Source organism: Thamnophis sirtalis, unplaced genomic scaffold, assembly GCF_051295495.1.
Source record: "Thamnophis sirtalis isolate CommonGarterSnake01/CBP01778 unplaced genomic scaffold, rThaSir2_p1.2 scaffold_3, whole genome shotgun sequence".
NCBI lineage: Eukaryota > Metazoa > Chordata > Lepidosauria > Squamata > Natricidae > Thamnophis > Thamnophis sirtalis.
Genome location: NW_028261383.1, coordinates 104,444,884 through 104,470,636, shown reverse-complemented (window position 1 = coordinate 104,470,636; position 25,753 = coordinate 104,444,884). Strand labels below are relative to the sequence as shown.

General features: G+C 42.2%; 1 protein-coding gene across 4 annotated transcripts in view; it reads right to left on the bottom strand.

The window, feature by feature from the left end:
- The window catches only part of HTR4 (5-hydroxytryptamine receptor 4), a 235,814-nt gene that overhangs the window by 155,187 nt on the left and 54,874 nt on the right, over positions 1-25,753 (bottom strand). For 3 of the 4 annotated variants that reach the window (XM_087709651.1, XM_087709650.1, XM_087709655.1), the window contains one exon: positions 457-523. The exons of the other annotated variant lie outside the window; for it this stretch is intronic. In XM_087709651.1, coding sequence (XP_087565777.1) covers positions 457-467 — 11 coding nt within the window. In that variant the 5' untranslated portion in view covers positions 468-523. The remainder of the gene's footprint in view (positions 1-456; positions 524-25,753) is intronic. 4 annotated transcript variants of the gene reach the window in all.

Below are 25,753 nucleotides of genomic sequence, written 5' to 3'. Positions count from 1 at the left end.
ATTGTTGCTGAGGTTAGGAAACACTGACCCTCTCTGCAGATGGATTTTCAACTTCAGAAACAGAAGATAAACCGAAGAAGCAAACACACAAAAGTTCTGCATTGTTAAACTGTAGAATAAGTGTAGGGAAGATATTTTGTGTTTTAGCTACTGATACTATGATAAAACTGTCTAATGTTTTTTCTTTACTTTGCATGGCACAAAAGATAAGGCAGAGTCATCTTTGCTTGGCATGTGTCCTATGAACTTGGGCTTCTTAAAGTGTTCTTAAAGCATTAAGCAACATGTGTTAAAAGATCTCTTCCATTTTCCTGACTTATTCTACCTTGAGCTTCATCATAGGGCAACAGGAAAAGATGAAGGGTGCACTGAAAACTACAAGCTATTTTACTACCATAGCTTGTTTTGGGATTTCTTTTACAAAACAAAAAACAAAAACAACACTGTATTTCTTACCTCACATCCATCACAGACAACAGGCATGAAAAACTGGGACCTCAGCATCCACAGAAGAAGGATAGTCCTAAGAGAGAGGGTTATTATTAAAGCGTTGGCTTTGTGGAATAGCCTGACATCTTCTTTGTGGCAGCACCTTAGATATTCAGCAACCATAGTCTTAATAGTAAAATTTAGAATTTAAATTTAATAGAACTATTCTTCTCATATTTTTAATCCCCTCTTAGTCACAAATTGGATTTCTTGAATGAATGTGCTGTTAGGTATCTGAATAGGTATTCTAAAGAGAGAACTATGGCCCTTCAAATACTTTATGTAATATTTTTATAGAACTCGACATATGTACAGTGGAATTTGGCAGCTATAATCAATTTCAATAAATAATAATCATACATTTCAGCATAATCCATTTCTGTGGGTGAATAAGATTTTCTCAGGTACAATAAGCAATAAAGGAGAAGTATGGCGATATGGAACTTGCAAATACAATATAAAGAGAGAAACTGAGCAGTACTAGAAAAAATCTGATATGGCATGTTCTGGCATATATCACTAGAAGTGCTCACTATGTCAATCTTCCTGATATCCATGAGATTGTTCATTCAGATAACTCAGATTATCTTTGGATACCTACAGATGCATCACAAACAACTGTAGGAGAAAAGCCTTTCACTGAATTGCAAATTCATTGGTCTCCATGCCAATTTGCTTATAATTGTGGAGATGGATTGTATAAGGACAGAGACTCCTTTGAAACTGGATGACTACATGGATACATCCATGTGGTTTTCTTAGTGACAATATGGTTACCTACCTTGTTTCCACAGATGGATATCTATGAAAAATATCTATGAGAAGACTGTTGTCATTTGAGAGATATGGGAGAGGGCATAATAGGCATATTTGTGCTCTAAATTCCCTCTATTTTTTTCTGAAATATTTATTTATTCAATAGCTACCATAGTTTTGGTCTATAAGATGCACTCCCCGCTCCCAAAGAGGGTGGAAATGTCTGTGCATCTTATAGAATGAATGTTGCCAAAGCCCCATCCACTTGCCAGTCCCCACCCTTTGGCCTCTGTCTCTCAGCAATTTGCCTTCCTGCAGCAAACAGCAAATAGCCTAGTCAGCTTCACACAGCCATATTTAGCATGAGCAGCTGATTGGCGGTTGGATCGGCCTCCTGGAATACTGCTGATCACCTATACCAGGGTGCAGGAATTGCCCATCACTGCAATCACCACCGCTGCCTATTGCCGCCTCTACACACTCCATTTCTGCCCTCCACACATTCTGTTTTCAGCCCATTCAAGGTAGTAGAGCTTGACACCACAGCCTGGAACAGGCCAAAATGGGGTGCATGAAGGCCAAAAATGGGGAACAAGGAGGTGGCGATAGGGGGTCACAATTGGTCAGCGACGGCAATGGGCAGTGGTGATCCCCACAGCCTGGAACAGCTGATCTGCAGTATTCTGGGAGGCAGATCCAACCTCCAATCAGCTGCTTGTGCTAAATTAGGCTGTGCTGAAGCTGACCAGGCTGTTTGCTGTTTGCTGCTAGGAGGCAAATTGCTGGGAGGCAGAGGCAGGTTTTTTTTCTTGTTTTCCTCCCCAAAAGCTAGATGCGTCTTTTGGTTTGGAGCATCTTATACTGTGAAAAATACAGTGTATCTGCCCATCTCAACCAGCAACTTTGATTTTACAAAGCATGATGAGATTCTAGTCATGATCATTTCATGGCTTCAAAACTGTAGCTATAATGTACATTGGATCTGTGAAAAGGCCCTAACTTGGTCACTTGTTTCATGATAATTATTTATTCAATAAACATCCCATCTTCATATAGTACAATACAAAGTGTTGTACAGAATGATCCTTCTTCCTATTTTCATCCTGATGTGCTACAATTAATTTATTTTTTTCATTTTTCTCCTAAATTGTGTTATCTTTATAAAAATAAAATGGATAGAGATGTATAGTTGATTCATAACCACCTAGTCAAGTTCATGGGGGACATAATCTTGGACTTTCCCAGTCCTAGTTCAGAATCCTGCCCTTTGCCCTATAGTAGCTGTAGCATAAATCAAATATTTATCATTTTGATCATACAAACTGAACAGTACATACAGACGTTGGGTAAATAATTGTATATTACATGAGAATCTATTTCAGCATTCCTTTATCAATGTCAAATCAGCCTATTTTAGTCTAGTTCCAGATTCCTCCATATTTATTAAATCATCCATAGGTTGTCATAAAAACTCGACAATACCGTTGAATTTCAACAACTACTAAAAACAGAATTACAAGCTGATTCACATTGCTAGGCTTGGTGAAGGTATGTTAGTACACCTATAGATGTTCTAAATAATGTGGCCAGTAATAATTGAAAGGGCATAATATGGAACTATATAGGATTATGCTACTTTATTTTAGCTATTCTTGTTCAGAAGCTACATAAATAATGATATTTTCCTCTGAGTTTGACTTTGCGTTAAGGCAAAAAAGACTTGTTTCTTTCCATTTCTTTCCCATGCTCATTTCCCCACAATCACCTGCTTTTTTTAGATTTATTCACATATTGAATCACACATTATATTTAGTTTAATAGCCTATTAAAAACAAAGATGTTAGTTTTATAAGCGGGGGCATATTGAAGAAACAATCCTCAACAAATTATCTGTGGTATGGAAACAATAAATATCTTAGCAGGTGTCTGACTGAATATCTAACTGACTTTGTCTGGGCTGAGAAGATTAAAAGGATCAACTCTGGTCACTACATGGATAGGAGACTACCAGGAAATCTCAAGTCTATATTGGGAAGACAGAAAGGGTAGGGAAGTGCTACCTATATTGGGAAGACGCTGGAAGAAGTCAGAAAAAGAAAGTAGAAATCCATTTGCATTTTGCTGCCAAGAAAACATGAAGGTGTTCATGATGTTATAAGTAAATTCAAAATAACCAATGGAGTCTAACTGTTTAATATAGAATTAATCCTCTGGCACATAATTTAAAGTTTAAGTCTCAGAAATTGCATATGACCTTTAATCAAAAATATCAGTCTACCAAGTTATAAAATATTGACTTTAGAAATCCACAACAAGCTTTTCTGGGCCAATGAACTTATGTTTCATATATACCGATCTAATAATTTCTCACCTAAGGAAAACTTCAAATGTTACCTGCCACAGACTTAAATAAAGATATTTGTTCATTCTTGCTTTATTTTAATTTAATGTTATATTTAAGCCCTAATCTAAATTTTGAGAATAACTAGCTCTATGAGTCCAACCAAGGAGAAAATAAAATTGAATGTTTTTTGAAGACTCTTCACATACTAATTCCAGAACATGTTTTCTACCCTCAGTTAAAGTTAGATAACATACCATAACTTCCTGGGCACCAACAGCTAGGAAGGAAGAAAATATTGCTTGATGACTTAGATGGCATTTTGCCCAAGAATATTTTACTCATGTGTATTGGACCATATTTATTGGAACATTTATTCATGTCTATTGTAACTTAGTTACAAAAATACCATTACTGCTTAATGGTATTGCCTGAACACATCAGCTTTCACAATCTTGTTTGTACAAGATTAAATTAAATTGGGGGGGGGGGTGAATCTAGCCTGTGATGTCAGATTAAGTAGAAAGGATAACTTTCTTCCCAGTTATGACATATTCCTATTTGTTTCAGAATGAATGAACAAATGTTGATTGTTTAATACTTACATTTCCTGAATCTGGGTTCACTATTAGAATATTGTCATATACATGAAGAATGTCCTTATTTGTGCAGAGCGCTGATGATTCACCTAACAGAAAACTGTTGGTGATATTAGAATCTAACAGTCCTTTATGAACATGTTTTAGAGAGTCAGCGGATAAACCTCAGTACTATCTATATTGCCTGAGAGCCAGGTTAGATGTGATATCTTTATAATTCACTGTTTTTTATAAGTAACTTTTAATGGGAGTGGGATGCATGATTAGAATCCTGTCATGGGATAAGGGGATTTACATCTCCGTTTATGATCGCAGTTTGGTGAGATGATGGTGATGATGATGATATGCTTTTGTTATTTTCCTCCTTCTTCTGCTCCTTTTTCTCCTTCTCCTTCTCCTCTTTCTTTTTCAATTGTGGAAATACTGTATTGTTTGATTCAGCAATGCAAATTGAAACTTGAGGATAAATAGTCATTGATTTTAAGTAGTCCAGCAGTACCACGCTGCAGTTTCCATCATGACCCACTCTAAACATGTTTCCAAGTCATATAAATAAGACATAAAAATATTATGAAGAGCTGATAACTAGCTTATATTTAACTGAAATATTTCTTTCTTATAACAGAGGAGCTCACACTTCATGCACTTTTTCTCGGATATAAAAAAGAAAAGCAAAAATGTTATGTTTCTTTATATTATAGAAATTTGTTTAGGTTTTATAGATTTTACTGCTTAAATATGGGCCAAATAATTGTGTTTTTTTAAAAAAAAAATGGGGCAAGGTTTGTCAAATGCTTTCTGTATAGCCTACCTATTTCTTTGGCACTGTGATAGCTTGCTTCTGCCAGCTAACATGACCCAAAAGCCACTACTATCTAGAGATGGCCAAACTTCACCTATGCGCCCTTCTTATCTTGGTGTCCCACTGGAACCCGTGAAAAGGGCCTTCTTCCAAGAAGGAAACAATTTGCTCATCAACTATATCACTTGTCATAAACACTGAGTTATCATATAATGCAAAGCTACATTATTTTAAAGGGACAAATCAGTACATATTATACCATGATTGACTATCAAAAAATGCAAGGGAGTAAAAACTTTTAAAATATAGTTTGTGAAGCTTTTATTTGAAAAGAAATTTTCCTGCATCAACTCTTTCAATTCTTTGTTGAAAGCTTCTGTACTGCCCTTTCCTCAAACCTGCTTTATCTTTCAAGTTTAGAGGGAATGTATCTGAAGAATCATCTATCCTGATATGAATCTACATGGGTACCAAATCAGTACAGCAGATCTCAAAAATGTCTTCATTTCCGAGAACATGTTTATCAGGAAGATGGAAAAAAGCTATTCCTTGGGTTGTTCCTGCGTTTTGAAGTGCAATTCCTCAGGAGTTGTACTCAGCCCCCACTCATCTGCTTTTAGGAAAAGGATAAATACCTTCATCATTTATCAGGCCTTTTTACTTTGAGCTAGCTGACACTGAATTTAAACTCTGTGTGTATGTTTAAGTGTGTTTTCTTTTTAAAAAAAATACTTATTCACATCTTGAGTGCTCTATAGGCAGAAAGTTAAATAGAAGAATGAAAAAGAAGCAGCATTTCCAATCTGACATTTGAATTATAGTATTGTATTTCAATGATACAGTATATGCATATATACAAACACACGTAATGCACGCGCACACACATACACACACACACACACACACATACACACATATATAGCAATAGCACTTAGACTTATATATCACTTCATAGTGCTTTTACAGTGCTCTCTAAGTGGTTTTTACAGTGCCAGCCTATTGCCGACTTAAAATGGACACCTAATATGAAAAATGTCATCAAAAAAGCACAACAAAGAATGTTCTTCCTGTGCCAACTCAGAAAAGAATTCAATTCAATTCTACTCTATTCTATTTTATTCTATTCTACCTACCCTACCCTACTCTACTCTACATCATCAATGCTCTTAATAAAAAGCCTATATTATTATCATTTCAAATAAAGGTATATTTTCAAAAAAGATATCTATTAATAAACATGGCTAAATTATTGGTACTTAAAACTTTAGCTAGTACCCATGTGGAAGTATGTAGTGAGTAGAGGTCTTGATTACACATACATTACACAGGTTCAAAATTGTGTTGTTATATAAATACTTTGACAAGTCAAAGTAGTTCTTATTGTGGTGGTGGCAAAATCACTATTAGTGAGAATGAGACAGACTTTTTTTGTTGAAGTGATTATTTTGGGAGCAGCCTATATATACATCAACATTTCAAGAAGTACTACCAGTGACATGGATTAGATGCTTATTAAAGACTCTATATATTCCCAAAGATCATAATTACTGAATGTTTATCCTACCTCTGTGGTACTTTAAGATATCTTTGGCAGAGAAAGATGTATAAAAGGTGACTAAAGAATAAGAGCAATAACTATAAATATAACTGACTACTGAAGCAAAACAGACAATTAAATTGGAAGCATCTAAATAATCTGGTAGATAGAATTTGAAATCTTTTGAGGCATTCTCCTTGGTACTGCTTGTAAAACATGCAGTACTGACAGATGTAGCAGTCTCAGCCATCTCTCCAGAGTATTTGCAACCTCCAAAGTATCTTTTTGTGGAAAGGTGAGGAGGCGGCTACTAAAGCCAGGTGCAAAATCTAGATATACAGTATGTACTCTAATAATAACAACAACATAGTCATTCCAAAGCTGTGCTGGTGAAAACAGTTGTTTGCTGAAGTCTTCTCTTGTATCTAACAACTAAGAAATTATGTAAAGTGTGAAGAAACATAGAAAAACTCTAATCATCTAACCCTAGAAATATACTCAAGAAATAAAGCTGACAAGTTTATACTTGAAATCAGTGAGAATGTCTTGTCTTCTAATAAAAGATTTTCCATCTACAATTGCCAGACTCATTTTTCCTTTCCTCATAAGCAAATTTATGGTCATATATCTGTTTTCTATGTAGCTTCATCTGCTGTTTCCAATTTTATCATCTGAAGCAGAGTGGGATGAGAAGTTTCCATCCAAAGAAATAATACTTCCTAAAGTAATGATTGGGAGAGCCAATTAAATACCTTCATTAGCTCTCTCAGTTTATACTTGAGTTTCAAAAATATACAGTATTAGTCTTCAATGTTAGCAGGGCAGAACTGGAAATGGAAGAATTAATATTTAGAGTTACAGTCAACAGAAATATACTTAAGAGAGCTGGGAACATAAAGCGGATGGGTCATTTCTTCCAGAACTGTTTTAATGCTGTTTAGGTTTCCTGTTTCCATTGTTTCCATATCCTCTTATCAAAGACAATCTTAATATATAGCATGTCTTCTTTTGTTAAAATGTTGTAAACACTCTGGATAATGTTCCCCACTGTTTTATGGAAAGGCAAACATGGCTGTTACAGTAGTCATCTGGAAATAAATGGATATCTAAATCTATGGTATGAATTACTATCCCAAAGAATCAGAAGCATGCCATCCCAAAACTATTTTGAATGACATTTATATTACCTCATATAAAAATATTAATGTTACTATATTACACATTAATTTCAAGAAGTTCTGCCCTGTAACTCTATTGATCAAAAATGTGGACAGAACATGAATCTTGGTGACAAGGGGTTAAAGTGCAGTATTGCAGGCAAACTCTGCCAACAGCCTGCAGTTCACTCCTAGCAAGGCTCAAGGTTGCCTCAGACTTCTATCCTTCCTTGGTAAAATAAGGACCCCGATTGTTGGAGGCAATATACAAATAATGCTATAAGTTATTATGGGATGGTGTTCTTACCCCACTTCTCTGTCCAGGAATGAAAGCCAAAAGCCACGTAACTAAAAAGGTTTCCTTTAATCCGTCCAAGCTCTTGTTGGCTGCAAGCCCCAATAAACAAAGATAATTAGCTTTGGCAGAAAGTCCTATAACTCACACCAAAATGCAAACACTGCTTCTCTTATCTCAAACCATTTATCCAACTTATCCAAGTTGGCTTCTCTCGGTTTGTGAACGCGAACAAGAACAATCACTAAAACGGGAACAGAACGTTGACTTCTGCCACCAGCAATCTCTTTTATCAGCAGGAGGGGATCTTGATCAGCCTCAGCTGTTTGCTATCACCTCCTGTAGTTACTCCTTTGTCCTTTACGCTGAGTAGACCTGCGCCTGCATGCATCCTGATACAACTCCCAAATGCTTTCATGAACATTCCCTTTGATCCATTGCTCTGCCGCCACCTGGTGGCCAATCAGTCTCTCCTCGCCCTGTTCAGAGTTGACACCCTGTCCAGGGTCCTCCACCTCCTCCAAGGCCAACTCTTCACTTTAGTAATAAGCATATTTATTCAAAAATATCTCATAATAATGTGGATCTCTGTGGAAAACCGAGCTTTACTATTCCTACAAATCATATTCCCCTTTTTATTCTATAGCAGGAATCGGGTCCAGGAAGACACAGGAATTTCAGTAGCTCTGATGGAAGAGAGAAAAACAGACAGAGAGAGAAAGAAAGACAGAGAGATTTTGATTGAATTGATAGAATGGCAATTGATTCATTTTTCTACAATTAATAGAACATTTCAGTTCAAACGCATCATACTGGTTGCTGGGTAGCAACACAGGGAAACTATTATTGCTTTAAATTAGTTTCTTGGTTGCCTAAAAGCATTGGCTGATGATTATGGAAGTAGGATGCTGTTGAATACTAGCGCGGGAAATACAAGCGCGCGAACAAAGGACTCTTTCCTGATTGGTTCCCGGGCGGAGCCGGTTCAATCCTCACCCTGATTGGTCGAGCTACTCGACACCCCATTGGCTCCTCGTTCAAACCCGGGAGTATAAATGTAGGGCGCGAAACACGCCACGTTGAATCGCAGTTTACTATGAGCTGAATAAAGTCACTTTCCTCTTACCTCTTGTCGCGTCCTTCCCTTCGCTCCAAGATACAAAACTGGCGACGAGGATGGGATCCCGATTCCCGCGACCACGGAGAAGAACAGCCAGCTGCCACCGCGTCTGAACCAGCTAGCACGCTATCTTCGGACCGAGAACGCCGGCAGCGAACGCGAAATTTTCTCCGTCATTCTCTCTCTTTCTCCGGCTCCACACCACGATGGCGTCATCGCTTCCTCCTTTCGCGCCATTCGGCGGAGCCACCGGAGAATCATGGGACGGGTTCATGGAGCGATTCGAGTGCTACCTGATCGCCTCGAAGAACCAGGCTCAGACCGACGAGGAGAAGTGCAGTTTCTTCCTGTCCTGCTGTGAGCCGTCCATGTTCGCCTCTGCGAGAGCCCTGGCCGCCCCGAGGCCAGCCTACAAACTTGGGTGGGCCGAGCTGATGTCCAGACTGAGGAACCACTACGCTCCCTCACCCTCTCTGTTTGCACGCCGGTTCGCTTTCCGCCGCCGAGTGCAAAGGGCCAATGAATCCATTAGCCATTTCCTGGAGGCCTTGCGCACCGTGGCCGCCCAGTGTGATTTCGCAGACCTGGAGGAGAATCTTGCGGAACAGTTTGTGTGCGGGGTCCGCGACGCACATTTACGCGGCCGATTACTCCGGAATCACAAGATTACCCTGATGCAAGCCGTGGAGATAGCGCGAGCAGCCGAACTCTCCGAACAATCCACGGCCGACATGGAACGCCTCCAACTAAACCCCCCCGCACAAACCGCCGCGGGGCCGTCCACCCAGACGAACCTCGTCGACGATCTCTCCCCTGCCGAAGACGAGGAGGAGGAGGAGGAAATCGTCGGCCAGATGAGGATGCAGCCGAAGCAGAGGCCACCCCAGCAACCGCCGGCGCCCGTTCAGCCAGCCTCAAACGCACCTTGCCGCGGATGTGGCGGCCGCCACAGCCGCGCAGCCTGCCCGTACCGTTCTGCCGTTTGCCGCCGCTGCCGAGGAGAAGGGCACCTCGCCAGAGTATGCCGGGCTCCCCTGCCAGCCCCGTCGTTCATGCAGCCCAGCAACCAGCGCCCGGCGCCGCAACGCCGCCAGCAACCGCGTCCCGCGAAGCGCACTGAGGACTGCTACTCAACCTACCAGCCCTCCAGCGCTGACTGCGTGGTCTACCAGGCATCCCACGTTCCCGCTGGCCACCGGAAAATAAGCACCGCCGTCCGGCTCGAAGGTCAGCTTTGCCAAATGGAGGTGGACTCCGGTTCATCCCGTTCTCTCCTATCTTGGGCTTTGTTCTCCCGCCTTTGCCCCGGGGTTCCCCAGAGAAAGCTGCGCCCCGCCCGGGTCTCCCTCCTAGACTACCAGGGGAATGGGATTCCCACAGCTGGGATATACCACATCCGGGTGGAATACGGGAATTTTAAAGGGAAACTCCCCGTTTTAGTCGTTAGGAACAACCTGCCTGCTCTTCTGGGGTTGGAATGGTTCTCCGCTTTGGGCCTCACCATAGAAGGGGTACACAGGGTAGTCCCCCTCTCCGTAGATAGCGTAGATAGCGTCCTAGACGAGTTCTCAGACGTGTTCGATGGGAAATTGGGTTGTTACAAGGGTACCCCCATTTCCCTCTGCCTCGATCCCCAGGTCGCTCCCGTTAGACTTAAGGCACGCAGGGTTCCTTTCGCATTGAGAGCAAAAGTAGACGCAGAACTGGATAAACTTATTGAGCAAGGGGTACTCGAGCCCGTAGATCACGCCCGTTGGGAAACCCCCATAGTCCTCCCGGTCAAACCCGACGGATCGGTGAGAATATGTGCCGACTACAAGTCGACCATCAATTTGGCCCTGCAGGCAAACCCGTATCCGGTTCCCGTAGTGCAGCACCTACTCCACTCCTTAGGACAGGGCCGCATTTTCGCTAAGCTAGACATGGCACAGGCCTACCAGCAGCTTCCCGTAGATGACGATGCGGCTACAGCCCAGACCATCGTCACCCACCGCGGGGCTTTCCGTTGCCGCCGTCTCCAATTCGGCGTTTCGGTTGCCCCTGGGATTTTCCAGAGCCTCATGGAGCGGTTGCTCCACGGGCTCCCAGGCGTCGTTCCCTACTTCGACGACGTCCTGGTCGCAGCCCCCAGTCACTCGGAACTCCTGAAAACACTGCGGGAGGTCCTCACACGTTTCAGGGAGGCAGGACTGAAATTAAAGCGCAGCAAATGCGAAATTGCTGTTCCCAGAGTTGAATTCTTGGGGTTCCTCATTGATGCCCAAGGCATCCACCCCACTCCTTCCAAAGTTGCCGCCATCAAAAACGCGCCCGCACCCACCTCTAGGGCGGAATTACAGGCATTCCTGGGGCTCTTAAATTTCTACGCCCCTTTTATCCCCCACAAGGCGTCACTAGCTGAGCCGCTACACCGACTACTTGACCGGTCAGCGGCCTGGAAATGGGGCAGCCGTGAAGCACACGCGTTCGCGGCTATAAAGGATATTTTAACTTCATCGGCAGTCCTAATCCAGTACAGCGATAGGATGCCTCTAATTCTGACTTGCGACGCCTCCCCCTATGGCGTAGGAGCAGTTCTGAGCCACATCCTCCCGAACGGCTCAGAAGCCCCCATAGCTTTCTATTCCCGGACACTCTCCTCCACGGAGCGGAACTACAGCCAAATCGATAAAGAGGCCCTGGCTGCAGTCTCCGGCATTAAGCGGTTCCATGACTACCTCTACGGTAGGAATTTCACCCTGGTCACGGATCACAAGCCCCTCCTGGGGCTACTGGCGGGCGACAAGCCAACTCCCCCCATTTTGTCCCCCCGCATGACTCGGTGGACGGAGTTCCTAACAGCGTATTCGTATACGCTGTTATACCGTCCGGGCAAACAGCTAGGACACGCAGACGCTCTAAGCCGTTGCCCTCTGCCAGAGACGGACACAGCCCACGTGCCCGCGCTCTCTGTTCTGTCCATCGCCGAATCCGACCTCCCTGTCTCGGCCGCGGACGTTGCAGCCTGCACAAAGGCTGACCCCGTCCTATCTCAGGTTGCTTCATGGGTTTTGAGGGGGTGGCCCACGGAAAAGGTAGCGGAAGAATTCCGTCCATTTAAAGTGCGACAAGCCGAACTCGCCCTTCACGGGGGGTGTCTTGTCTGGGGGGATAGGGTAGTGATCCCCACAGCCCTGCGGGCACGAATCCTGCCTGCACTCCATAAGAACCACCCAGGCATAGCGCGAATGAAAGCGTTAGCCCGTAGCTATGTGTGGTGGCCCTTGTTAGATTCCGAAATCGCAGATTATGTAGGCCGATGTAGAATATGCCAAAATTCTAGGCCAAATCCCCCCACAGCCGCTCCTCGCGAGTGGGAAATCCCTAGAGGCCCATGGTCCCGTTTACATATTGATTTCGCCGGTCCCTTTCACGGCCGAAACTTTATGATAGTGGTAGATGCTTACTCTAAGTGGGTGGAGCTGGTGATCATGACCTCCACCACAGCGGAGAGTACAGTGAGGGCCCTCCGTAAGATGTTCGCTACCCATGGGTTACCGGATGTGATAGTTTCCGATAATGGGCCCCAGTTTACCTCCACCACGTTCCAAGAATTCCTGGCCGAGCAAGGAATCAGACACGCGGCCACAGCCCCCTATCACCCAGCTAGTAATGGCCGGGCGGAGCGCGCAGTTCGCTCAGCGAAAGAAGCCTTGGGCCGCATGGGCCAGGGCGACTGGCAAGAAAGAGTGGCGGCTTACCTCTTGAGCCAGCACTCCATACCCTGCCCAACGACTAATAAAAGTCCCGCAGAGCTCTTGATGGGTAGGAGATTGCGAACCCCCCTAGACAGGCTCCATCCACTTTACGCAGGGGATCTGCCGAGCAACCTGGGGGCCCTCCCTTCCCACGCGTTTAAGTTAGGGGATCCGGTATGGGCCCGCTCCTTTTCCGGGGATCCACGGTGGGTTCCCGCGACCATCACAGCTCTGACCGGCCCCTGTTCCTTCAGGGTCGGCCTGGCCGACGGAACACAATGGAGGCGCCACGTGGACCAGTTAAGGCGTCGCCTTCCCGCGGAAACAGACGGCCCGAGCCCCGCAGACACCCGCTCACACCAGGAGCCAACATCGTTGATTTTTTCCCCATCGGACCGTTTCCACCCGGGGAACGGGAGGCAAGCCAATGCGAACTTTCCGGACAGGCGCGCCTCAACCGGCTACTCCCTTCCTCAAAGCCCTTATCGAGACTCTGAACCTACACCCCAACCAGACTGCACGGGACCGCAATCGGACACTCCGGTTGCCATGGAAACGCCACCCCAGACAGTTGGACACTGGGCAGGGGACCCGGGGCCAGCTCTCTCCCGCGGGCCCGAACCGCAGGTTCACCGCCCCACCACGGACACGCCTCCGCCAGCGGTTCCCCCCCCGTCAACAACCGCCGGGGAACCACAAAGATCAGGGCGAGAACGCCACCGCCCCGCCTACCTACAAGACTATGTTTGCCTTTCCCAAAGGAACTCTTTGACTGGGGGGGAGGGGTGTTGAATACTAGCGCGGGAAATACAAGCGCGCGAACAAAGGACTCTTTCCTGATTGGTTCCCGGGCGGAGCCGGTTCAATCCTCGCCCTGATTGGTCGAGCTACTCGACACCCCATTGGCTCCTCGTTCAAACCCGGGAGTATAAATGTAGGGCGCGAAACACGCCACGTTGAATCGCAGTTTACTATGAGCTGAATAAAGTCACTTTCCTCTTACCTCTTGTCGCGTCCTTCCCTTCGCTCCAAGATACAAAAGATGCTATACTGAATAGATATTTAATGCATTCCAAATTTTCTTCCTGCTTTTAAGAAAAGGTTGAAAGGGGCAAGAAGGAAGAGGCTGAATATAAATAGCAATACATTAAGATATATCTCTGATTTGAAAAGATGGAAAATATCAATTTGGAAATATTGTCCATTCAAACAGATTGTTGGCCTTTCATTGCACTAAGCAAATGCTCATCTTGCCATCTAACATACACAAGCATTTAGTGGGATGTGGAGGTAAACTCCATAGAACTGGAGATAAACTCAATTAAACTTGAGTTAATACACCATTCAGTGTGCCTGCTGTTATCATTTATCTTACTAGCCTATATTTTGTTTAATATAGGGGCTTGTAATAAGAATTTGTTAATGAATAGACTTCCCTGAGTTTCAGAAGTATTCTGCCCAAACCTGCAATACAAAGAATTATAGCAAGTGTAGCTCAACAAATCTGAGAATCAAGGGGATAAAAAAGGCATAGTGAGATCCATAAGTCTTAGCATAGTTACAGCTCTTACAGACTAGAACAGAATAGAATTCTTTATTGTCCAAGAGTGATTGGACAAGGAATTTGCCTCTGGTGCATAAGCTCTCAGTGTACACATAAATAACAAAGTGATAGGTCATATATCAAATATCAGAGTTACTATCATTAATCATAATATACAACAGGTACAGACTTCATCGGATGTTAGAAAGGATAAATCATAGATACCAATAGGAGAAGCTAGTAGGAAAGGTGAGAAGATGAGAAAGATTAGAAGATGGGAAGGATAATATCAATACAGCCCCACTGCATATCTAGGCGAAATATCTTTAGGTCTAGGATAAATACTGCATTAATAAATTCATTTCTAGTTAAAAAACAACTGGAGCCCAAATCAACATCCACAAATTAAAAATTATTTACATTCAATAAATTTTGACATTAAAAAAATATATTGTTACTGTTTTTAATACTACAGAACAGAATAACAGAGTTGGATATGACCTTAGAGGTCTTCTAGTCCAACCCCCTCTTCAAGTAGGAGATCTATACTATTCCAGACAAGTGGCTGTCCACTGTCAAATCTTTTCTTAAAAGCATCCAGTGATGGAGCACCCACAACCTCTAGCTTCACTGGTTAATTGTTCTCACTGTTAGGATATTTCTCTTTAATTCTAGGTTGCTTCTTTCTTTGATTAGAACATGGAATAACACAATTGTGACAGGCCCAATTTAACTTCTTGAACATTAATTATTCAAGAAACAATGTGACAGGCAACATCAGGTAAAAAAGCTGAAGTAAAACTTGAGGGAGTCAACTTAAATTTAACATGATGCATTAGAACACAGGACCTGCCACACATAAAGTTTGTTGACTCACCAGGCCAGCTTGACAATCAAAACTATTGTTCTATTATTACTTTAGCTTCAAAGAGATTGTTATTATTTTATCACTGAAAAAGAAGCTGGAAGGAAAATTCTATCACTGGCAGAGCTTCCCAGAGCTTTCTCAGCTGAAGGATGCCTCCCCCACATACCATCTGCACTCAAATCAAAGATATCAGGTACTCTGCCCTGCAACATCTTGTTCTTCTTCCCTCACACATGCATGTACACACCTTTTTCCTCTCATTATATATTTTGATATCCAATTAGGATGCCTATGTTCTTATTAAAATTGTATGCTGAACAGCATAGCCTCAAAAGTGCATAATGGTACATATTTTAATGATAGAAAGGAAAGTAAACTAAAAGGAAGAATAACCTCAAAAATTTGGAGAAAGAAAAATGTTTTCTGTATGTCCTTTATGAGGAGGGGTAACGTGCAGTGGTGGGATTCAGCCAGTTTGCACCACTTCGGGAGAACCAGTTGTTAACTTTCTGAGCAGTTTGGTAGCTGGTTGTTGGAAGAAATCATTAGGGCAAAGAACCGGTTGTTAAATTATTTGAATCTCACCACTGAGAAGAGTGGGAAGGATTCTGCAATTCCATGCAGAACCCTCTTTAGCATACAATAATTTGCCAGTCATGAGTCTATTAAAATAAATGTCACTGAAAAAAAGTGACATGATTATTTTTCATACATACATACGACCCTTGCAGCATCCACATGGTCACCTGATCAAACTTCATAGCCTTGCAACTGACTTATATTCATGACAGTTACAGTGTCATGGTGTTGTGTAAATCACTTCTTGCAACCTTCTGACAAGTAAATGAGGAATCGATTCACTTAACAACCATGTTACTAACTTAACAACTGTACTAATTAATTTAACAACTGTGGCAAGAACGGTTGTAAAATGGGACAAAATTCACTTAGCAAATGTTTCACCTAGCAACAGAAATTTTGGGTTCAATTGTGATTGTAAATTGGGGATTACCTCATCCTCAATCATTCCCTTTCTTTACCAGCTATCAATCCATTTCTGAACTAAAGGAGAAGTCTTGAATAGTTAGGCAACGTCACATAAAGAATTGCTTCCTTCCATACCTACAGTCTCTAAGATCAAGTAACTCTGTCTCAGGAAGTCTGCCAAACAACAGATAGGACCTCCCTGATGCATATATTATATTCTTTGGGGCGCAAGATGAAGAGATTTTCCAGTTTCTATAGATTTTGTTATAGGTATTTATTGGTGGGTTTTAATGTTTTGCAATTGCTAATTTTATTTTAATAATGCACTAAAATTATGATTTTATTGTATTAATCTAATTTATATTTATAGTATTTACTGTACTATAATATTTGTCCACATATTATTAGTAGGCCACAGAAAATTGTTTTCAAAAATAGATTAAATACTATTTTATTTCCAATTTCAAATATGGCAGCTTTCCATTAATAGTGTATTAATACTTCTTCACATTTGATATGGCCAATATACATATTAAAATTTATGGGCTCCAGTTGCCACCCATAAGAAGCAGCATCGAAAAACATTAAAAAGGACTTTGTTGATCAACATAATCGAAGGCTTATCTGAACAAGCTATTTTTATACATATCCTGTTAGAGTTCTATTTTCTGGATATTATCACCAATTTTTTTAAAAAACTCTCCTATATGTATGTAACAAATGCATTCAGATCATGGTGAGTCATGGGAAGAATTTCGCTGCAGGAATTACATGCTCACAATCTTTCTTTCTTTCTTTCTTTCTTTCTTATTAAAATTTATATGCCGCCCAATCCCAAAGGACTCCATTTTAGGATTTGGATTTGCTGAACAATTGAGTTCATTTTCACGTGATCGCATTGGTACACACATGTAGCTTTCTTAGTGATAAAATGGTAGTTTTCCCAAAGCATTCTTCTGTTTAGTTTTTGACTTCCCAATCAAGCCTATAGTCTCCTAATCAGGTCCAGGGATTTCCTGGTAGTTTTCAATCCAAATCCTAAATAACCAAACAGTGCTTAGGCTTCTGTCAATTGCTAAGTATGATGACTGGCATTTTAAATAGTATTCAGAAGAATATAAGGATATTGATGTAAATCAACTAATTATATAACATGGTAAAAATAACACACTGCTGAGATAATAGTATGCACACTAGTTTATAGATAATTCCATTTTCTTGCTCTTTATCTTCCCTCCCTCTCTATGTGAATGCCAACAAACACAACCAGCAAATGACAGAATGGGTTATTTTTCATAGACTATTTTCTCTCAATGAAGAAATTTAATAACTAAAATATAACTCGATGACAGACAAGAGCACAATTGAACAGCAGATTGAAAAGTTCTGACACTTGATTTTTGTTTTCTGCATTCTTTTACAAAGACCATAATTGTCCTGAAAAATGTATTCAAGCTGATATGGCTGTTGTTACAAAGTTTCTGGCCTGTTTCACGCATTACATTAAGACTTAATGTGAATTTGGCACATGTTCTTTGAATCAAAATTATAATTTGTGGGTTATAAACCATGGTTTATCATGAGAATTGAGCCAATTGTGACTTAAAAGGAGATGGTTTGCACCCATCTGCTGTTGATTGTTGCATTATAATAAATTTTAAAAAGAAAATATAGACCCCATCATTTGGTTATTCCTATCTGCAAAAGTACATAATATTATTGTACAATTAGAGGGGATTATAACTAGCATTTATAGTTTAGAGCCACGGTGGTACAGTAGTTAGAGTCCAGTATTGCAGGCCAACTCTGCCCATAGTCTAGAGTTTGATCCTAACTGGCTCAAGGTTGACTCAGCCTTCCATGCTTCTGAGATTGGTAAAATGAAGACCTAGATTGTTGGGGGCAATATGCTGACCCTTAAACCACTTTGAGAGGACTGTAAAGTAGTATATGTCTAAGTGCTGTTGCTACTGCTTTTCATTTATAATATTCATGAACTTCCAGCATTTTGCAACATATACACAAGCCATAAAACAATATGATAAAATAAAGTGATTGTATAATAAATTAGTAGCTCTAGTGTCCAGATCACATTATAACTAAACATTAAGATTATAAATTAAAGTTCTCCAGAACAATTTTGTTTTTACTACTTTCCTGAAAACTACCATCCGATCATCCAGGGATACATAGAACATAAACAGAAAAACATTGCCTCCTGGTCCTATATACCAAATGTCACAAGGAGGGAGGGATTAATATTCCAGTTTCTTGACAGATGATTCTGAATATATATGCCAATCATAGATCACTTTATAAGTGATAATCAGTATCTTCAATTTATCTACTAACAATTAATGCATCACCCACAACATCAGTATTATGTGATTATGGCATCTTTTACATCACAAATAGATGATCTACTATACTCTGGTTTCCTGAAAATAATACCTCCCCAGATAATAAGCCCTATCGGGCTTTTGAGCGCATGCACTAAAATAAGCCCTCCCCCGAAAATAAGCCCTTCCCAAAAATATTGCAACACAGCAGCAGCCATAAGGTGACCATGCTTGCTACCGCCTGCACTTCAAACATAATAAGACCTCCCCAAAAAATAAGGCAAAATGCTTATTTCGAGGGTCAAAAGAAAATAACGCCCTGTCTTATTTTTGGGGAAACAGAACATTTTGGTACCTCCTGCCACTTCAGTCTTCAATTGCTTGAGGGCTTTAGTCTTCATATCATGTGGTACACATTGCAACAATCTAACCTAGAACTCATAAAAGCATAGGTGTAGAATGCCATTTGAGGAATGAATTCTATTAATTATCTAACTCTTACAGAATTTAGCCAGGGTTTTAAAATGGAATGTGTTTCTTAATTGACTTAATTTTTCTGCTATAAATTTCCGAGTCAAACACTTAACTCTTCAATTTAAAGAATTAACTGGACTTTAAAGGTCATTCATTTTGGCTGTGGTATATCCAAAGATTTATCCTGTATTATATTATTTAGATAAGAGTGATGCTATTCCAGTTCTTTTTTGGCACAAGTCATACACTGTTTAACTTTCATGATCTTTTAAGTAGTACAAACTTATCAGAAGAGCTAACAGTAGACCCACTACAGATTTAGGATTCCAGAATCTTATCATCCCTCTTGGCTATAACTGTCAGATCCAGTTCAAGCAATTATAGGGCAGGATATTCTTCAAGACACATTTTATTCCCAATCTACTTTAAAAAATATCAAAGTAAGAGTTAAAGAAAAATCAAAGAAAAATCACATTTTTGCTATGTTTAAAAGAAATACATGGAATGTTTCTAAATTCTGTTTTCATACATTTATGGAACAGATTTACCCTTAACTAAAGAAAATGAAATAATAGATATTTGAGGGTTGAGTGTTAATTATATTCCTTAAATAATGAATTATAGAAGGTTAGTGGAAAAATACGAACTTGGTGGCTGTTAATTCACTGCTTGTGAAAATCTCATCAGAGATGTCACTAAAAATGTTCAGTCAAGAGCTCTCTTTCTATATATACAGATGAAACTCGAAAAATTAGAATATCGTGCAGAAGTTCATTTATTTCAGTAATGCAATTTAAAAGGTGAAACTAATATATGAGATAAGACTCATTACATGCAAAGCAAGATAGTTCAAGCCGTGATTTGTCATAATTGTGATGATTATGGCTTACAGCTCATGAAAACCTCAAAACCACCATCTCAGAAAATTAGAATATTACATGCAATCAATAAAACAAGGATTGTACATAGAACAATATCGGACCTCTGAAAAGTATAAGCATGCATATGTACTCAGTACTTGGTTTGGGCCCCTTTTGCAGCAATTACTGCCTCAATGCAGCATGGCATGGAAGCTATCAGCCTGTGGAACTGCTGAGGTTTTATGGAAGACCAGGATGCTTCAATAGCGGCCTTCAGCTCTTCTGCATTGTTCGGTCTCATGTCTCTCATCTTTCTCTTGGCAATGCCCCATAGATTCTCTATGGGGTTCAGGTCAGGTGAGTTTGCTGGCCAATCAAGCACAGTAATCCCACGGTCATTGAACCAGGTTTTGGTGCTTTTGGCAGTGTGGGCAGGTGCCAAGACCTGATGGAAAATGAAGTCAGCATCCCCATAAAGCTAGTCTGCAGAAGGAAGCATGAAGTGCTCCAAAATCTCCTGGTAGACAGCTGCGTTGACCCTGGACTTAATGAAGCACAGTGGACCAACACCAGCAGATGACATGGCTCCCCAAATCAACACAGACTGTGGAAACTTCACACTAGACTTCAAGAATCTTACAGTGTGTGCCTCTCCATTCTTCCTCCATATTCTCAGTCCTTGGTTTCCAAATGAGACACAAAAGTTGCTCTCATCAGAAAAGAGGACTTTAGATCACTGAGCAACAGACCAGGTCTGTTTATCTTTAGCCCAGGTAAGACACTTCTGACATTGTTTGTTGTTCAGGAGCGGCTTGACAAGAGGAATACGACATTTGAAGCCCATGTCCAGAATCCGTCTGTGTGTGGTGGCTCTTGATGCACTGACTCCAGCCTCAGTCTACTCCTTGTGAAAGTCCCCAACACTTTTGAATGGCCTTTTCCTGACAATCCTCTCCAGGCTGCGGTCATCCATGCTGCTTGTGCACTTTTTTCTTCCACACTTTTCCCTTCCGCATAACTTTCTATTAATGTGCTTTGATACAGCACTTTGGGAACATCCAACTTCTTTTGCAATTACCTTTTGAGGCTTTCCCTCCTTATGGAGGGTGTCAATAATGGTTTTCTGCACAACTGTCAGGTCAACAGACTTTCCCATGATTGTGATCCCTACTGAATCAGACTGAGAGACCATTTAAAGGCTCAGGAACCCTTTGCAGGTGTTATGGTTTAATTAGCTGATTAGAGTGGGACACTTTGAGCCTAGAATATTGCACCTTTTCACAATATTCTAATTTTCTGAGATTGTGGGTTTGGGGTTTCCATGAGCTGTAAGCCATAATCATCACAATCATGACACATCATGTCTTGAACTATCTTGCTTTGCGTGTAATGAGTCTATCTCATATATTAGTTTCACCTTTTAAGTTGCATTGCTGAAATAAATGAACTTTTGCACGATATTCTAATTTTTTGAGTTTCACCTGTACTTTTGAATTATATCATTCCTGCTTTAAACAAACTAGCTGATGGCTATATCTTTCTTCCTCATTCAGAAAAAAACTAGTTCTTACCTGAATCTTTGCCAGAATCTCCTGGAACAAGTGGCAGATTCACATCAAAACCTTGGCTTCAAGTTCCCCAAAAATTGCACCACAAGCTATTATTTCACATAAAAGTATTTTACCATTTTTAAGCAATAGTGTTGCTCAGAGTTTTAAGTAATCACATTTCGTGATTACATGGTGTGCTTTATTCTGATTTAATTACGACATGTCCTCATTAAAAATCCAATTTATGCCATGGAAGTTATATTGGGCTGAAGCAGAATAAAATAAAGCAAAGGCAAAGTGTCATGTATGAAGTAACCAGGATTATTCTATCACCCTTCAGCAGTCCATTGGGATTTATTAATCTGATTCATATGCCATTTTTCCTTCATATCAGAGTGGTGTACATATTTTCCCCTCCTTTTTATTTCTTCACAAATATCATTCTATGTGGTAGGATGAACTAAGGGACACTGGCCCAAAGTCACAAATTGACTACCGTATTTTCACGACTATAAGCCGCACTGAAAATCCTAAAATTTGATAAAAAACTGGCAGTGCGGCTTATAACCCGGTGCGCTTTATGTATGGAAAAAGATCGAAAATCTCTCCCTCCCGATTTGACGCTCAAACTTGAAGCACGAGGACAGCTGGGCTGAGCGCCCGTTTCCGAGGCCCCCCCCCCGCTTGGTAGGAAGTCCAGATTGAAAGCCAAGCCTGCAGCTGGCTGGCTGCCTGGCTGGCCGGACTACCAGCCCCAGCAGCAGCCCCCGGCCAGTTGGGGTAGAGGAATACAAGCCCCATTAGCCCCAGCCCAGGCTTTCCCTCCACCCCTGCATTGACGCGTCGTTCAACCGACCCATTTTCCCCCCGGGTTTTATTTGCCAGCGGAGCCCACCCACCAGACAGACCCTCACCCCGTTTTCTCCCCCCACCCCACCCAATCCGGGTTAGAGGTGTCATGCGAACGCGTCTCTCGGGACGCCCCCCCCTCCAATTTGGGTTCAAAGCATCGCGCGGATGCAGGAAGCCTCCTGCTTTCTCTATTCTTCCTCTTTCTCCCTCCCTCTTTCTCTTTCTCTCTTTTCCTCTCTGCCGTCTTTCCCGGACCGGGTCTGCTGGCGGTGGGGGGGAGGGCTGGGAGGGGCTGATGGATCCGGTACCTGCCTGAAAAGAGATAGAAGGGGGGGACGCAAGCTTGGAAGCCACCAGACCTTAGTTGATTAGGAGCGGCAGAATTCCCCCCCCTGCCACGCCCCCCCGCCTCTGTATTGCAGAAGGGACGAACGGTGCCCCCCCCTTATTATTTTTTTACCAAGCTCTCAGGGTGGAGCGGCGAACGAGGCAGCCCGTAAGAGCATCTTCGGAGCCAGAAATCCGGTTGCTGTGCCAGCCGACATTGGCCGTGGTCTCTCTCTCTCTCCCCCCCCTCAAGCTTCTACGCCCCGCCGCTTGATCGTTCTTGCTTTGTAAGCAAAACGGTGTGGGGGGGGAGCAGAACGAAAGGAGAGCCGGTGAGAGAGGATGGGGGGAGAGAAAGAAAGAGAGAGAGAAGAGAAGAGATCAGCTCCTTTATAAAGATTGGATTGCCTTCCGCGCGGACGACGCTGTGCTCCAGGGGCTGTTGCTCACTTTCTGCCAGCTCTCCCGGATCAGCTTCTGATACGTCCGTCACGCTCCATTTTTCTCCCAGAGCTAAGTGCCAAAGGGGAGCAGAAGCGCCGTTTCGGGAGAAAGCTCCGCTCCCCGCTCAAAGGCTTGGGCTGCCCCCGGAGGAACAGGTGGCCCGGATCCGGATCCCCGAGCAAATAATAAATAAATCCACACGCGGGGCTCGACGGAGCTTTGAAAGCCGCTTTCTCACCCGGAGCTTCCCTTCACATCTCTGGAACGGCTTGGCTCCTTTCTTTTTTTTTTTTAGGGTGCCCCTCCATTGGTGCGGCTTATAACCCGGTGCGCTTTATGTATGAAAAAAGTTTGAAAAATTAACGTTAACTGATACTGCGGCTTATAACCCGGTGCGGCTTATGGTCGTGAAAATACGGTATATACTGATATTATTGCATTTCCATTCAAAAAACACAAACATGAGCTCAACACAGGAAAATATGGAAAAGAAAATTCAAGATTGTACTGCCTCATCTTTCTTTTGAGGGAAGGGGAAATACTGGGAGGTTTTCAAAACGTGTATCACAGCCAAAATAATTAACTAGAATTTTAGTATTTCTTTTGGCTGATCTGATCTACTTCAAAGGACGCAGAATTTCTGAAAACTACATCTAGACACTTAACAAGACATCCTCTGTGATTCCCCCCAACAATTACATTATAAGGGAAACCGGAGTCTGTTTAATGAATAATGACGATGTTCTTGTTTCAGAGCCTGTCAAAAATAAACTAGCTCAACACTATTTTTTTTAACCATGATGATTAAACATTTATATTGCTACGGACTATTTGTCAATCTCTTGATTTGGTCATTTGGCAGCTTCCATGCACAAATAGTGACTCTGAAGTGCAGCTTCAAACATTTCATAGATTAAAAGAATCATAGTTTAACAAAACAATCCATGCTTTTTTCATTAGAGATCCTATGGAAGAGAAACTATATTAAGCACTCCAATTTCTTAAGGACCATTATCAGAGGTGATATTCTACCAATTTGGACTGGATCGCCCCTACTAGTAGTGGAAATCACAGGTGGCTCTGCCCTAGGGTGACCAGACATCCCACATTTGGCGGGACAGCCACGCCTTTTCATAATTTTTCCCGCGTCCCAGGGCATTCTCAAAATATCCCACTTTAATTTTGGCGCCTTCTTGCTCGCTCCCCCGCCCATCCACTGCGGCTCGCATGGGCGGGGTACTGTAGCGAGTGAGTGGGCGGATAGGCGGGGAGCAAGTAAGCCGCTCATTCGTTCCCCTGCCCATCCGCTGCCGCTCGCATGGGCTGGGTGTAGCGAGTGAGCGGGCGGATGGGCGGGGGAGCAGCTCACCTTTCCAGCCCCACTTCCACCCGGACAAGCCATGGGAAAGCCTCCGCCTCTCCAAAAAGAGCCACCTCTGTGTGTGGCCCTCGGCGGGATCTGGAAGCGGAGCCTTTCCCCAAGCATCCCTCGTGCACTTCGGAGGCCGGCAGGCGAGGCGAGCACAGCGGCCAGAGACTCCCCCGCGGGACCACTGTTCCCAAGGCAAGAAAACACCACGCATCACTTTTTAACTCCCGCGCAACCGCAGTGATTTGTTGTGATGAGCATGAGGCGACTGGACTGACGGTAAGCCCCCACCACCACCGGACTAACTGCTGCTGCCTCCTCCTCCTCCTCTAACACCACCGCAGGATTTGCTGAGGTGAAGCCGCCAAAGCTCCCACCGTGCTTTTGAGGAGCCTTGAGGCCACAGGAGCCAGTAGGAAGGCGGCGGAGGGGTGGGAGCAGGAAAAAAGGCCCGTTGGCTCCTCAAAAGCACGGCGGCGGTGGAGGGGGCAGGGCAGGGGTAACGCGGTGCCCAGCTCAGGTGCTGCGAGCGGAGGGGGAGGAAGCATTGCTGCTGCCATGAGCGGGAGCTTTGGCGGCTTCACCTCAGTGCCTGGCAGCAAAAAATTTAATCAAGAACACCCCCCCATCCCGCCCCACCCCACCCGCCAATGGTGTCCCGCTTTACCATTTTTAAAATCTGGTCACTTTACTCTGCCCAGCCGCGCCTGGCTCTATGGCATCCCATTTAGGCCATTTTTTTCACCAAAAGCACATGCGTGGAAGGATGTTTGGGTTTCCAGCAGTCTATGCTTTTTTATTGTGAGCATGAGAGATTTTTTTGGACTGAACAACCAATCTGATTAAGAATTGAGTCTTCCTCCTTATAAGAGAAATTGAGTTCAAAAATATCAAGAGAAATGTACGCATGTGTATTTTTTTGCCCTTATTTTTTATTTTATTTTATTTTATTTATTATTTATTATTTATTATTTATTATTTATTATTTATTATTTATTATTTATTATTTATTATTTATTATTTATTATTTATTATTTATTATTTATTATTTATTATTATTATTTATTATTTATTTATTATTTATTTATTATTTATTTATTTATTTATTTATTTATTTATTTATTTATTTATTTATTTATTTATTTATTTATTTATTTATTTATTAGATGTATGTGCTGCCCATGTCATCTGGAGGCAACTCTTATCTTGAAGCAGGTCCCAAGTTTTTGCATCAGATGTCTTTGAATATGGTATGACCTCCATCCCACAATCTGAAGTCTATTGATTATATGCAAAGATGAAAAGAA